At 40.1% G+C, this 16,664-nt stretch overlaps 1 protein-coding gene across 4 annotated transcripts in view; it reads left to right on the forward strand.

The window, feature by feature from the left end:
* The first annotated feature begins 4,353 nt into the window (after nucleotides 1-4,353).
* Nucleotides 4,354-16,664, forward strand: part of LOC129836030 (stress-induced-phosphoprotein 1-like) — a 39,728-nt gene continuing 27,417 nt past the window's right edge. For 2 of the 4 annotated variants that reach the window (XM_055901772.1, XM_055901775.1), the window contains exons 1-2: nucleotides 4,354-4,562; nucleotides 11,084-11,171. In XM_055901772.1, the coding sequence (XP_055757747.1) occupies nucleotides 11,108-11,171 (64 nt within the window). In that variant the 5' untranslated portion in view covers nucleotides 4,354-4,562; nucleotides 11,084-11,107. The remainder of the gene's footprint in view (nucleotides 4,563-11,083; nucleotides 11,172-16,664) is intronic. The other 2 variants (XM_055901776.1, XM_055901774.1) reach the window with 2 other exon arrangements.

Genomic DNA, 16,664 nt, shown 5'->3' on the forward strand with positions numbered 1-16,664 from the left:
CAGAACGGAACACGGCAAAACTCCCGAAAAAATTCTAATAATCTGATTAAACTATATTGAAAAAACATACATTACGGTGATATGGTCACATGTATGAAACAAACTTCGACACGGAGATAGTTTTCATCCGTAACGTCAGCATAACAAAAGACAATGCCACCTCTGAAAACGCGCATCTCAGAAACCGGAAGTTGTCGGTCACGCTAAAGAAATAAGTCTTATTTCACGTCAGTACAAGATAAACAAAAAATTTCTCCTCTGACGTCTTCCAGACACCCAGAGGAAGAAGAAGGAAGTGTCATTCGGGTCATAGGTGGCGTGACCATATATAGGCAGAGCTTTGAAGCGAGCATACACATCTTGCAATCTTTTTCAGGCTCAGGGAAAGTGCTGTGAAATGACCTGTGTTTGACTCAGAGACTCAATTGGAACGGTTTTAGAAACCATAGCTTGTTTTCTATCCAATGCTATATGGTTATATGCATATAGTAACAGCAATAATTGAATAAGAGGCAGTTTAGTCTGTAGAGGCAATTATGCTAATGCGAAATAGCACCCCCTGTATTCTCAAGAAGTTTTAAGCCATTTTGCCACAACTTTGGAAGTATGCTTGGGGTCATTGTCCATTTGGAAGACCCATTTGCGACCAAGCTTTAACTTCCTGACAGATGTCTTGAGATGTTGCTTCAATATATCCACATATTTTTCCATCCTCATGATGCCATCTATTTTGTGACGTGCACCAGACCCTCCTGCAGCAAAGCACCCCTACAACATGATGCAAGCCTCCCCCTTTTTCCTCCAAACATAACGATGGTCATTATGGCCAAACAGTTATTTTTTTGTTTCATCAGATCAGAGGACATTTCTCCAAAAAGTACGATCTTTGTCCCCATGTGGAGTTGCAAACCGTAGTCTCTGTAACGATCGTCTGTGGTGGTAGAAGGATCGGACCAAAGCGCAGCGTGGTAAGTGTTCATGATGATGTTTAATTCAAACTCAGAACACTAAACAAAACAATAAACGATGAACAAATGAAACAGTACCGCGTGGCGACAAACACTGACACGGAAGACAAACACCCACAAACCAAAAGTGAAACCCAGGCTACCTAAGTATGATTCCCAATCAGGGACAATGATTGAAATAAAGGTCAGAAATGTGACAGTCTCGCTTTTTTATGGCGGTTTAGGAGCAGTGGCTTCCTTCTTGCTGAGCAGGCTTTCAGGTTATGTCGATATAGGACTCGTTTTATTGTGGATATAGATACTTTTGTACCTGTTTCCTCCAGCATCTTCACAAGGTCCCTTTCTGTTGTTTTGGGATTGATTTGCACTTTTCGCACAAAAGTACATTCATCTCTAGGAGACAGAACGGATCTCCTTCCTGAGTGGTATGACGGCTGCGTGGTCCCATTGTGTTTATACTTGCGTACTATTGTTTGTACAGATGAACGTGGTACCTTCAGGCGTTTGGAAAGGCGTGTGTTCCTCCTCAGGTGGTGGAGTGATGGTGTCACGTACTGACCTTAGTTCTTTTGTTATTTCTTTGTTTTATGGTCAGGGAGTGAGTTGGGTGGGTCATCTATGTTTGTTTTTCTATGTTAGGTTTTTCGTATGGCCTGATATGGTTCTCAATCAGAGGCAGGTGTTAGTCATTGTCTCTGATTGGGAACCATATTTAGGGAGCTTGTTTTCTATTGTGTTTTGTGGGTGGTTGTCTTCTGTGTCTGTGTGTCCCACACGGAACTGTTTCGGTTTGTTATTTCACGTGGCGTTTATTGTTTTGTTTCTGTGTTTGTTTGTTTCATTAAAATATATTATGGACACATACCAAGCTGCGCATTGGTCTGACATTTCTTACTCCTCCTATAATGAGGAGGAGGACAGCCGTTACAGATGGGTTCTCCAGGGTGGAATGCTACTCTGGCTGCCATAGTTGACCTGAAACGTGGCTGAAACCTGACCAACCCACTCTGATTGGAGGGAGTGATGGAGAAGGAGGGAGGTGGTACATGCCAATGCCTCAACACTTGACTCCCAGCTGTAGGTGCTTCATAGCTCGCTGAACCGTTTGGGCGGAGTTTGCACTTTAGGATTAGGATAATGACTAATGATGTACAAAATATGCCCACCCGGTAACCATGCTGAGCTAAAACAAACACTCACTGATGCATCTTTCTAGAGGAATGGTCTCACATTCACATAGATCTCCATCCATTTGCATGGTACGGGGACGCCATGACATGTCTTTTATTGAACATTCAACTCATTCCGACTGATGACATTCCAAAGGGCTGCTAATTCAATCCTTAGCAAACTAGATTTGTAGAATAGAACACTATAAGGCTAACACGTTTTAGGGAAAACCCAGATGCAGACAGTGTTGAAGTAACAAAAGTTTATTGCTAGAACAGGGGGCAGGCAAAACGACAGGTCAGGGGCAGGCAGAGAGCGGTAATCCAGATCAGAGTCCAAACGGTACAGAACGGCAGGCAGTCTCAGGGTCAGGGCAGGCAGAGGTCAATAATCCAGTGTGATGTGACAAGGTGCAGAATGGCAGGCAAGCTCGGGGCAGGCAGAATGGTCAAAACTGGGAAAACTAGAAAACAGGAACTAGAAACTGACAGGAGCAAGGGGAAAACTGCTGGTAGGCTTGACGAACAAAACAAACTGGCAACAAACAAAGAACTTAGGTATAAATACACTGGGGATAATAGGGAAGATTTAGGGGGTTGGAGACAAGCACAAAGACAGGTGAAACAGATCAGGGTGTGACGATGGGGTTGAAATCTGGAATAGAACACTATAAGGAGTTGAATTCTGGAATAGAACACTATAAGGAGTTGAATTCTGGAATAGAACACTACAAGGAGTTGAATTCTGGAATAGAACACTATAAGGAGTTGAATTCTGGAATAGAACATTATAAGGAGTTGAATTCTGGAATAGAACACTATAAGGAGTTGAATTCTGGAATAAAACACTATAAGGAGTTGAATTCTGGAATAGAACAAAAATGACTGAACAACAGCTCAAACTGAAAAGCTCTCAGCCTAATTATAATGGTAGAAAAGACTGCACTCTCTGAGTGACACACACGCATACGCACGCGCACACACACACACACACGCTAGAGCTGCGAGGTATGGACAGAAATTCATATCGCAATATTTTGTCTGAATTGATGTGATAATGATGAGTATAACGATACGTTTATAACATTAGTTTTTTATCATCCTTTAAACTACTACTAGTTTGATGGTTGTAGCCATCAGCTGTCCCCAGTAACGATCACCCATATTAGCTAACTTTTCCATTTCAAACTTCACATTTCTCTAGCACAGGCTACTTATCGTAATGAACGATATCAGCAAAATGTCTTTGATAAGTGATCAGTATGGTCGGTGTCGATCATTTATGATTTATCGTCCCAGCTGTAACACATACACACAATTCATCTGCTGCAAATGTTAAACATTGACATTCATACATGTGGTCTAAGGCACTGCATTTCAGTGCTAGAGATGTCACTACAGACACTCTGGTTCAAATCCAGGCTGTATCACAACCGGCTGTGATTGGGAGTCCCATATGGCAGCGCACTATTGGCCCAGTGTTGTCTGGGTTTGGCTGGTGTAGGCTGTCATTGTAAATAAGAGTTTGTTCTTAACTGACTTGCCTAGTTAAATAAATAAAATGTGTTTTGTGAATGAATATACTTTGAACAATCCTTTCTAATGTGAATAAAACTCCCTCTCTATTGTTTACAAATGTTGTTAAAAATATATTTTATGAACTTTGAACCAAATGTCTAAATTGAAAAAATCCAGCTGAAATGACAGTCTGTCTGTCGGTCTTTCTGTGAAGATCTCAATTTAATATGTTGGTCCAAATTAAAACATCTTAAACTAAAAGGCTACTGTCAAAACATTAGGTGAGGTTTGGGAATCCCCACTGGTCCATGTAAATTAGGTTGTAACTATCAGGGGTTGAGAGTATCATACACTAAATAGTGGCCACCACCCTTTTATTTTGAAAAATAACATTCTATAGCATCTATTGAAAGTGAAATCATTTCCATGGAAATTTGGGATGTTATATCAACTGATGCTGAATTGTCATGTAGAATGTTCATTCAAATTATGCTAACTGATGTGGCTCATGGAGTGGAATGTAGGCCTATTTGTTGAAATGCCAGTTGAGTTAACACAAAACATTACAGCACAGATTGAAGGGTACACACGTACACTTCTAGATTCTATTTCTATGTGAAAACGTATATAAACTTTGGATTGTGTCGTGAACTGCCTCTTTAAGACGTGGGCATTGGGTGGTACCTCCAACGAACCAAATATGCCGACTCATGACGCCCAGGAAGCCCTGACCAAAACTCCCAAATTCCCGCAGATCTGAGACAGCTAAGGTCCCCATGTTATAAGCGTTTTTTACTTTGTAACAATGTGTGTGGTTTTGTTAACGGGTATTTGAGTCGATAATGCTGAATGGTCGGTGTCATGCGGTTCACATGGGATATTTACAGACTGTTGGGGCTTGGGAGCGGTAAGAAATCTACACTTTTTACAACTCTTTTCGAACTTTCCTCTCAACTCGTTAACAGTTAGTCGGCCACAAAATTGATTTGGCTTTTGAACTAGGATTACAAAACATTTCAAGGGAGTGTTTGGAACATTTGACTAGTTACACTGGTAGAATAACTAATCTGTAATAACATACTTCGGCGCTTTTGTTGCTTGTTTATGATTAGAAGTTAAAATACATTCAAACAAGTGGCTACGCTTGCCACTCTCCCGCTAGCTTTTTCGACGCTACATTGGTACATTAGTAAATATAAAATGTAACGATTGCAACACGAATTTACTTCTGAGTTTTCATGATGTGGATTGTTGAATGGCCCACAAAAAGAGTTGTAACGTGTCAACTATATTTCAATAAAGTATGTCGGTCTATAGTGAGAACAGCACAGGGTTTTTGCACATTTGCATATATTAATGAATGCAGGAATCTGAATGCATACCCATAAAGACTTGGCTATTAGAGTAACACTTCCTCTCATCGCCTCGTCCAAAAACACTTTAATGAAGCACTATTGATAAGAATTGCTCAATCGATAACATGACATAGCCTTGCTCTCCAGAACCCAATGCATTAAAGCTGCAATGTGTAGCAACTAGACAAAATTCACATAGAAGAGTGTGTTATAGACATGTCATTCTCATTGAAAGCCAGTCTAAGAAGCGGTAGAACTGTTCTTTGTCAAATCAAATTGTATTAGTCACACGCGCCGAATACAAAAGGCTAGTAGACCTTACAGTGAAATGCTTACTTACGAGCCCCTAACCAACAATGAAGTAAAAAAAAAAGTAGAATAAGAAACAAAGTAACAAGTTATTAAAGAACAACAGTAAAATAACAATAGCGAGACTATATACAGGGGGGTACTGGTACAGAGTCAATGTGCGGGGGCACCAGTTAGTTGAGGTAATATGTACTAGAGGTCGACCGATTAGGATTTCTCAACGCTGATACCGATTATTGGAGGACCAAAACAAAACGATATTAATCGGCCGATTGTTATATATATATATTTGTAATAATGACAATTACAACAATACTGAATGAACAATGAACACTTTTTTAGTTTAACTAAATATAATACATCAATAAAATCTATTTAGTCTCAAATAAATAATGAAACATGTTCAATTTGGTTTAAATAATGCAAAAACAAAGCTAACATGAATTTCTTTTAACTAAAAAAATATACTTCTGTGTATTGATTTTAAGAAAGGCATTGATGTTTCTGGTTAGTTACATTCGTGCAATGATTGTGCTATTTTCTCCAATGCGCTTTTGTTAAATCATCCGCCGTTTGGCGAAGTTGGCTGTCTTTGTTAGGAAGAAATAGTCTTCACAGAGTTTGCAACGAGCCAGGCGGCCCAAACTGCTGCATATACCCTGACTCTGTTGCACAGAACACAAGAGAAGTGACACAATTTCCCTAGTTAAAAGAAATTCATGTTAGCAGGCAATACTAACTAAACATGCAGGTTTAAAAATGAATACTTGTCTATTGATTTTAAGAAAGGTGTTGATGTTTATGGTTAGGTACACATTGGTGCAACGACAGTGCTTTTTTCGCGAATGCGCTTGTTAAATCACCCGTTTGGCGAAGTAGGCTGTGATTCAATGATAAATTAACAAGCACCGCATTGATAATATGCAACGCAGGACAAGCTAGTTAAACTAGTAATATCATCAACCATGTGTAGTTAACTAGTGATTATGTTAAGATTGATTGTTTTTTATAAGATACGGTTAATGCTAGCTAGCACCTTACCTTGGCTCCTTGCTGCACTCACATAACAGGTAGTCAGCCTGCCACGCAGTCTCCTCGTGGAGTGCAATGTAATCGGCCATGATCGGTGTCCAAAAATACAGATTATCGGCCATTCCGATTAATCAGTCGACCTCTAATATGTACATGTAGGTAGAGTTATGAAAGTGACTATGCATAGATAATAACAACATCTATGCATAGTCACTATGCATTGCTATGCTTTCCGTTCTTAAGTTTCAATGTTGCATCTTTTATTTTCGGGTTTGTACAGCAGCCTCAAACGTCTGAAACACCTGAATTTCCATAACCAAAATATTTTCATCAATGCTCACAAAGAAATGCTCATGGCCAGGACTGAAGACAAACAAGTTGTCTTTGGGCTGTGGTTTGATGTGCGTGTTCCTTGGGTGTGTCTGACTGATTTCATGTCAACTGTAATATGGTTACCTTTTCAACTCTAACAATGTATTTGAGAGACAACAAGTGCTCATTGTGCAAATGTATTTATACTTTCAATAAACATTTGAAGACAAAATCTAGTTTACATGTTGTCAACAATCTAAGCCAACCCTGTCTGTTGTGTCCCATAGTGCACACACATCGGTTGTTGCTAAACAACCAACCCTTCTATGGAGAGAATTCAGTTTTAAATTTGAGGACTTCTCCCCTAATGACTGACTCACCATCTCAAAATTGTCAGCTAATTAGGTTCAACGTGTAGGCTAAAGACCTTGTATTTAGCCAACCTGACAGCAGCTAGCTAGCATAGCTTGGTGATGTGGTAGACAGCTGCAGCTATATTTCTCTGTCAAATCAGTTATGGCAAGAATTAGTGTCTGGAATGTGTTAAATAAGACACACTTGCTACAAAAGTAGCTTGCAACTTAGTTTCAACATTTCATAACATCATGTAAATACATGTTATCGTGGAAACAATATAAACTACTGCCAGTTGAATGCCCATGGTCTTCAGTCAGCTCAGCTACACGATATTCTATAACTGGCAAGTTTTACCTCTCCTTATGTCCGTTGTTAGATTTTTCCCGGGAAACAAATCCTAGAACTAATCTCCCTACAGGTGTAGGCTACGTGTGGACATTGCACAAACATCACCCAACTTGAGTGTAGATGCATCAACAAAATAATCTAAGGATGTGTTTGTGTTACGAAGACGAAACATTTTCTGCTGTAAATATCATATTGTTGTGCTTATATAGACTATGCCTACACTTTACCTAACAAATAAAATCAGTTGTGTTTAGAGCATAACTTCAGCTGTCTAACCAGAACTAGAATGGCATTTCTATGGTCTATTTGCCCAAATCTAAGGATTATTTGACTATCTAACACACTGACATGCACACCTCTCCTGGTGAGGTTCTGTCTTCAAGTCACCAGTGAGTGATACATCCCTTCCATCTATGTAATGTATTACAGGTTATGGACAGGTGCAGTCAGGTGGCAGGAGGGGTGGAGTGTATGACACTCCATCCTGGATATGACAGAGTTGGCCTCATGGGTCAAGCAGGCAGAGTTCAATAACTACAGACAGATGTGAGATGCAGGAGGATGGCACTCTTCTCATACTGAGTAACCTACAGCGTAATATGACAAAAATGCAATAGCTGAACTTATGTAGATATTCTAAACAGTGTTATGATAACAAAATGAAAACACGAAGCATAGAACTCTTTGGTCCTTTAAAAACCTACTCTATGTCAAAGATTGTGTGCTAATAGCTTGGAAAATATATAACTGTGACTCTGGATGATAGCATAAGGATGTTTGTTTCCAACATTAGGGCTGTTTTCCTAAAGAAGTTAAAACCACTTTGTGTTTTGTTTCCTTGTCAGGATACTAACGAGTATCCTGATACTGGTATTGTCCCGGCCCTAGTGGTTATGTCCTCCATTACTCTAAAACGGACTGGTGTCTGGTCACTGTCTCCTTATCTGGTGATCTGTCATCATTTCTTGCCCTAGGAAATACACACTGTTTCTTGTTGCCATCTTTTCAAATCCAATTTTATTTGTCACATGTGCCGACCTTACCGTGAAATGCTTACTTACAAACTCTTAAACAATTCAGTTCAAGAAATAGAGTCAAGAAAATATTTACTAAATAATCGAAAGTATTTAAAAAATAATAATAATAAAAAATAAAAATTAACACAAGAAATGTACATAACAATAATGAGGCTATATACAGAGGGTACCGGTACCGAGACAATGTGTGGGGGTACAGGTTAGTCAAGGTAATTTATAAAGTGACTATGCATAGATAATAAACAGCCAGTAGCAGCAGTGTAAAAACAAAGGGGGTGGGGGTCAATGTAAATAGTCAGGGTGGCCATTTGATCAGTTGTTCAGCAGTCTTATGGCTTGGGGATAGAAGCTGTTAAGGATCCTTTTGGCCCTAGACTTGGTGCTCCCGTACTGCTTACCGTGCAGTAGCAGGGAGAACAGTCTGTGACTTGAGTGACTGGAGTCTTTGACACATTTTTGCGCCTTCCTCTGACACTGCCTAGTATATAGGTCCTGGATGTCAGGAAGCTTGGCCCCAGTGATGTACTGGGCTGTACGCCCAGTACATCACTGGGGCCAAGTCTAGGACCAAAAGGTGAGCATTTTTGGACGATAAACAAATGACTTGCAAGTACTCGGTTTTATTTTGGAATTTTAGTTCCAACTGGACCAAATGGAAAAAATACAATATAACAAATAGTCAAACTATGTGTGAAAACGCCATTACTGTAGCAGGTTTGCACAGATCCCTATGACTGTGTGCCTCCAGCCAACAAACTACACTTCCTCCCAGTTACATTTACACATGGGGAGTGGTGGAAAATGTACCCAACTGTCATACTTGAGTAAATGTAAAGATACCTTGACAGAAAAGGACTCAAGTAAAAGTCAGTCACCCAGTAAAATTGTACTTGAGTAAAAGTATTTGGTTTAAAATATACTTAAGTATCAAAAGTAAAAGTATAATTTAAAATAATTTAAAATTCCTTATATTTAGCAAACCAGACACATTTTTTCATATTACGGATAGCCAGGGCACGCTCCAACATTCACACAATTTACAAGTGAGTCTGCCAGATCAGAGGCAGTAGTGATGAATTTGACTATTTTCCTGTCCTGCTAAGCATTCAAAATGTAACGAGTACTTTTGGGTGTCAAGGTAAATCTGTCACCCATTGGATGGAAACCTAGTTACAGTGTGTAAATGATAATGCATTAGTGCAGAAAATAAATAAATAGATTAAAATGCTGGAAATTAACAATTTAACTATGCAAAAGGTTGTGTGAATTAAATAAACAGATGCTAGATGCCTGGCTCAAAAATTGCCCCGTTGTGTTCAGTGATTTAAGCAAACACCTGGGCTATTATTTTAAGTTTTACAGTATTCAGTTTGTGGCCCATGTGGGAATCAAACCCACATCTGCCCCAACCAACCAACCAACCAAACTGTGGGAACCACATAACATTTTCAAAATGTTTAAACTTTCTACAAAGTTTCCCTCAACATTTTTTGTTGACAATTTTTCTTTCTCTTGTAGATATCAGAGATTAGTTACATAACATGATACACAGAGGGCACAGGAGGTTGGTGGCACCTTTACCAGGAGCCCCTCTTCCCCAGTTATGGCTCGAGTGGACCAGGTGGAATGGTATCAAACACATGGTTTCCATGCGTTTGATGCCATTTAATTCGCTCCATTCTAGCCATTACTATGAGCCGTCCTCCCCTCAGCAGCCTCCACTGACAGAGACTAAATACCTTTCCCCTTCTCATTTGTGCTAAATACTGACATGCTGTTCCTCTTTTCTTTTTGATCACTAACTTTACTCTCGCTCTAAATTCGCCACAACATGTTGGGTAGTACGAGTGGCACAGCGCTCTAAGGCACTGCATCTCAGTGCTGGAGGAGTCACTACAGACCCTGGTTCGGTTCCAGGCTGTATCACAACCGGCCATGATTGGGAGTCCCATAGGGCGGCGCACAATTGGCCCAGCGTCGTCTGGATTAGTGTTTGGCCGGTGTAGGCCGTCAATGTAAATAAGAATTTGTTCTTAACTGACTTTCCTAGTTTAAATAAAGGTTCAATAAAAAAGCTGTGATTACAAAGTAGCTCCTTGAATCCCCTGGTTTCTGATCTCTTTGTCTAGGCCCGATTCCAGTCGCAGAAAGTGTAGCTTGCAGCTCTGTTCCCCATTTTTTGTATTTAAATTTCTTTCTGAGTAACTTGATGACATGTGGTAATTACGTAGGTAGGTACAGTACATTGTTTATTTTATTTTATTAGGATCCCCATTAGCCGATGTCAATGGTGACAGCTAGTCTTTCTGAGGTCCGACGCAAAACGGAAAAGACAGAGACAAGACTTTTCAATTTACATAGGATAAAGAAATAAGACTCTAAGCTGCAGCTCAATACTACTTGTCAAACATAGAGAACTGATTATATATACTGGTTGTTGGGGTGGGGTTCCGTGGGTGGCTTTTCACCATTTCTTTGGAATCCTCATGTCTTGCTCATTGTTAGATGTATTTATTTTTGGTCCAAATTGGATGTTATGTACTATATTTATTTTATATGAATCTAATCATTTAAAATGGCCAATTTGGGAGAAATCAATTAACTTAATTTCTCAGAGATCAAAATATATTTAAACGAAATGTTGTAGTAATGCTAATCTAATCTTTTTCTAACTACAGAAATGATTCCCGAACAATCTTGAGATGGTGGCAGTCAATCCTCTTTCTGGTGCTTTTTTGTGGCGGAACGACCCAACAATCTCTCATGGTAGAATTTTGCGCTTTCTCACACACCTGTGATCTGAGATGGTAGATGATTTCAGTCATGCAAATGTATAGCAGGTACAATTATAGAGTATGATGAGTCCAAAATGAGTGCTGGGGTTGTTAGTGCTAAGCTGGAACGAAAGCCTGCACACAGTAAGCATAGCTCTCCGGGACAGGGCAGAGTCGGAAAGCTCTGATTTGGGTAGTGTGTGAATAGCGATGACGAGGGAGGCTGAGTATCGTATTTAGCTAGATGGTGTAGCTAGCCTCCCACAGTTTGGGATGATATACTGTATATTTTACATTCTTGTGTCAGCAAAATCCCCTTTCAGCACCACTAATTTCCTTCAAGAGGTAAACACTGGATCTTTTGTTGCTATTGGCATCAGATCTGGATAATTTGTTGGACAGAGAACATTCCTTTATGATGGGGATTGAAGGAACAGTATGATTTAGCAGGTAATGGGTACTCAGACGGTGCAGTAAGAACATGCGTGTCCTGCCATTTAAGTAGCAGGCCGGACACTGACATAAAATTAGGACTGGGTGGAGTTTTTGCCATATTGCCTAGTGTTTAGTCTACGTCTATCCTGTCCTCTCAGATCTCAGCGTTTCTGGATGGGACCAGATGCTGAGATTTACACCATCCCTATATGGTCTGGTGGTGAGTCACAGACGGATAGTTAGTCACCGTTGGTGTTTGTATGTGTGCGCGTGGGAACTACTGAAAGAAACGCCACAGATCTTCCACAATGAGGAGATGGAAATTTCAACAGAGTACAGGTAGGTCTATGTATGGATGTCAATCCAGTGTTTTAGCTAAACGTCCCCCCTGTTCACTTTCCATTTTGGAAACATTTTGCTATATTGTGCCCTACTGAACATGCCCACTGTATCTGTATCTGTATCCCATTACCTGTATATTTGTCCTGGTTTCTTCCAGGATGAATGAACTGACACAGTGGCCCTGACCTGACCCCTAGCAGCCCAATAGGAAATCAGCATACTGTCATGTGAGGGGAACTTATGACATCAACCACTCTAGTATTATATTCATCATTGGACTTGTACCCCACTGACATCATGGCCGTTTAGATTAAAGGAACAGCTTTCTGAAGAAGAAAAAAAAAGAAGATATATACCTTTCAAAAGGTGTATTTATGTGACTACTTTTCACTGAGCTCCTTTTGAGGTTAGAAGACCATAAAGATATACATTTTTCATATAACTATCCCTTTAAATGTCTTCCCTTCTCCCCTAAGAAGTTTGAACTCGGCTCAGAGAAGGGACTCTGTGGGCCCTAGTCATGATGAGGCTGTGACATCACAGGTCAACCAGCTCCCCAGACCTTCCCTGCCCTCCCAGAACATATTGTTGGATGACTTTGTCCCTGTTCAGCCATTTGAAGTCATTTAGAAAAGATGGCTTTTTTTTCTCTTTTTCTTGAGCTGATGGTCAGGGGGCCGGAACATAATTACAAATAATTTGTGAAATGCAAATTGACCGCAAGAAGCACAAACAAATATAGTATTTGTTTAAAACATAATCATTTCAAACTTGCTTACATTTGTATACAGTCAAATATCTCTCTTTTGCGTGGGAATACATTCTAACAGATTTCCTAAATTAAATAACAGCCAAGCAAAACACCAGCACTAATTTTAGCCTCTAGTACAGAGACCGATACATACGATTTTGATGTGTGTTGGTTTGATCATAGCAGATGTTCTATATATGGATACCACCCGTCACCACCCGCCTTCTTCTTGTCTCTGTGTGTACACTCAGAGATCTCATGATCTGCATCATCATTAAACTCATATTCACCCTGTCCCACCATTTACTAGGCTCACAAACTCTGTTGGGGTTTTAGGCTGGGTTTCTGTATAAGCACTTTGTGACATCTGCTGATGTAAAAATGGCTTTATAAATACATTTTGATTTGTTTCTACAGAACTCCCACACCTGTGCTTACACATGTTTCACTTAGAGGCTGCCTTTAGATACAGATCTAGAAAATGTTATTATTTTATTTATTTTTTGACAAATATAATTTATTTAAAACAAGTTTTTTTTAAATATATATATATTTGTAATAATGACAATTACAACAATACTTGTCACGCCCTGGCCTTAGTATTCTTTGTTTCCTTTATTATTTTAGTTAGGTCAGGGTGTGACATGGGGAAGGTATGTGTTTTTGTATTGTCTAGGGTGGTTGTATGGTTTAGGAGGTTAAGTAGAGTAGATGGGTTTGTGTTTAGTGTAGGTGTCTAGCTGTGTCTATGGTTGCCTGAATGGTTCTCAATCAGAGATAATGTGGGTAATTGTCTATGTTGAACGTTTGTAGCTTGTGTGTGCACTAACGTTTGTAGCTTCACGGTCGTTTGTTGTTTTGTTTCAGTTCATGTATAGTGTTTGTTTCGTGTTTTCTCTCTTCTAAATAAAAGAAGATGTATTTTCCACACGCTGTGCCTTGGTCCTCTCTCTCACCCATAGACGACCGTGACAATACTGAATGAACAATTAACACTTTTATTTTAACTTAATATAATACATAAATAAAATCAATTTAGTCTCAAATAAATAATGAAACATGTTCAATTTGGTTTAAATAATGCAAAAACACAGTTTTGGAGAAGAAAGTAAAAGTGCAATATGTGCCATGTAAAAAAGCTAAAGTTTAAGTGCCTTGCTCAGAACATGAGAACATATGAAAGCTGGTGGTTCCTTTTAACATGAGTCTTCAATATTCCCAGTTAAGAAGTTTTAGGTTGTAGTTATTATAGGACTATTTCTCTCTATACCATTTGTATTTCATATACTTTGACTATTGGATGTTCTTATAGGCACTATAGTATTGCCAGCCTAATCTCGGGAGGCTTGAAGTCATAAACAGAGCTGTGCTTTAAGCATTGCAAAAAGCTGCTGGCAAACGCAGGAAAGTGTGGTTTGAAAGAATGCTGACGAGCCTGCTGCTGCCTACCACGGCTCAGACTGTTCTGTCAAATATCAAATCATAGACTTAATTCAAAAAAAATTATAAACACACAGAAATACAAGCCTTAGGTCATTAATATGGTCAAATCCGGAAACTATCTGTCACGTTCCTGACCTGGTTTCTGTTAGTTTTGTATGTGTTAGTTGGTCAGGACGTTAGTGTGGGTGGGCAGTCTATGTTTTCTGTTTCTATGTTGGTTTTGGGTGACCTGATATGGCTCTCAATTAGAGGCAGGTGTTTTTCATTTCCTCTGATTGAGAGTCATATTAAGGTAGGTGTGTTCACACTGTTTGTTTGTGGGTGATTGTCTCCTGTGTCAGTGTTTGTCGCACCAAACGGGACTGTTCGTTTTTTTTGTACATCGTTCCTTTTGTGTAGTCTATTTTCCCTGTTCGTGCGTTCTTAGTGTTATATGTAAGTTCGTATAGTTCAGGTTTGTCTACATTTGTTTTGTTATTTTGTTAATTATTTCAAGTGGTTTTGTTTCGTGTTTTTCCCATCTTGTTTTATTAAAATTATGTCATCACAACCCGCTGCGCCTTGGTTCAATCACTACTCCTCCTCTTCGGTTGTAGAGGAGGAGGAATACCGTTACACTATCATTTCGAAATCAAAACGTTTTATTCTTTCAGTGAAATACGGAACCGTTCCGTATGTTATCTAATGGGTGGCATCCATAAGTCTAAATATTGCTGTTACATTACACAACCTTCAATGTTATGTCATAATTATGTAAAATTCAGGCAAATTAATGATGGTCTTTGTTACGAAGAAATGGTCTTCACACAGTTTGCAACGAGCCAGGCGGCCCAAACTGCTGCATATACCCTGACTCTGCTTACACTGAACGCAAGAGAAGTGACACAATTTCAGACACCGCATTGATTATATGCAACGCAGGACAAGTTAGTTAAACTACCGTAATTTCCGGACTATAAGCCGCTACTTTTTTCCCACGCTATGAACCTTGCGCTTTATACAATGACGCGGCTAATTTATGGATTTTTCCCGCTTTCACAAATTCATGCCGCCAAAAAACTGAGCACCGTCACATAATGTGACGTAAATCGAGCGCGCTCAAACTTTCCATCATTCTGATTACGGTAGTCATTTTGTCACCCTCATCATGGCAAAGACACGGAGAAATGCATATGATGCAGCTTTCAATTTGAAGGCGATCGATCTGGCTATTGGAAAAGGAAATAGTGCTGCTGCACGGGAGCCTTAATGAGTCGATGATAAGACGTTGGAAACAGCAGTGTGAGAAACTGACTTAGTGCAAAAAGACAACAAAAGTTTTCAGAGGAAAGAAAAGCAGATGGCCCGAACTAGAAAATGAGGCTTGGATGAGTTTGCCTCCGGATAAAAGTGAGGAGAGCGCAATGAAAACGATCCAACATCGGATGAAGCAATTCTGAGGCTATTCAACTCCGACACCAAAGGAGATGACTTCAGTGGTTTCAGTGCACAGGAGGAAGATAGTGACCAAGGACTTTCTTGGTAGGCTATTGTTTACTGCTATTAAAAAAAAAAAAAATGTTACAAGCCTGTTTCGTTAAAGCCTATTTATTTTTGTTACAAGCCGTGTTTCGTTTAAAGGCTGTGTAAAGTTCATTTGTTTCAATGTACCGGTAGGCACCTGCGGCTTATAGACACGTGTTGTTATGCTGATGAAGGAGGACCCAAAAGCGACGTAATAGAAACAGAGTCTTTATTCCAGTCTTAAACAAACAATGATGTTCCTGGATATTATCCAAAGGTAATCCAAAACAGGAAACTGAAAACCTCTTGTCAGTAGAGAGGAACGACTGGAGACGCGACCACCGACTGCAGGTCGCTTCAGGAAGGCACAGACCGTAGCTGACATAGACACCTGCTCACACGCAACTTCTGACAAATGCAAAAACACAACAGGGCGGAACAAGGACACAGAGCAGCTAACCTCAAACAAGAATCCGACAAAGACAGAAGCGGAAAACAGAGGGAGAAATAGGGACTCAAATCAGAGGGCAAAATAGGGGACAGGTGTGAAAGAGTAAATAAGGTCGTTAGGAGAATGAGAACCAGCTGGGAGCAAGAACGGAACGATAGAGAGAGAGAGCGGGAGAGGGAAAGAGGGAGGAGGAGAGAGAGGAATAGAAAGAGGGAAAGAACCTAATAAGACCAGCAGAGGGAAGCACAGGGACAAGACATGATGATCAAAGCCAAAACATGACAGTACCCCCCCACTCACCAAGCGCCTCCTGGCGCACTCGAGGAGGAACCCTGGCGGCGACGAAGGAAATCATCAATCAACGAACGGTCCAGCACGTCCCGAGATGGAACCCAACTCCTCTCCTCAGGACCGAAACCCTCCCCATCCACTAAGTACTGTTGACCACGTCCCTGAGAACGCATGTCCATGATCTTCCGTTCCTTGTAAATAGGTGCGCCCTCGACAAGGACGGGAGGGGGGGAGGGAAGACGAACGGGGGCGCGAAGAAAAGGCTTGTC

The sequence above is a fragment of the Salvelinus fontinalis genome, chromosome 37, assembly GCF_029448725.1.
Source record: "Salvelinus fontinalis isolate EN_2023a chromosome 37, ASM2944872v1, whole genome shotgun sequence".
Classification (NCBI taxonomy): Eukaryota; Metazoa; Chordata; class Actinopteri; order Salmoniformes; family Salmonidae; genus Salvelinus; species Salvelinus fontinalis.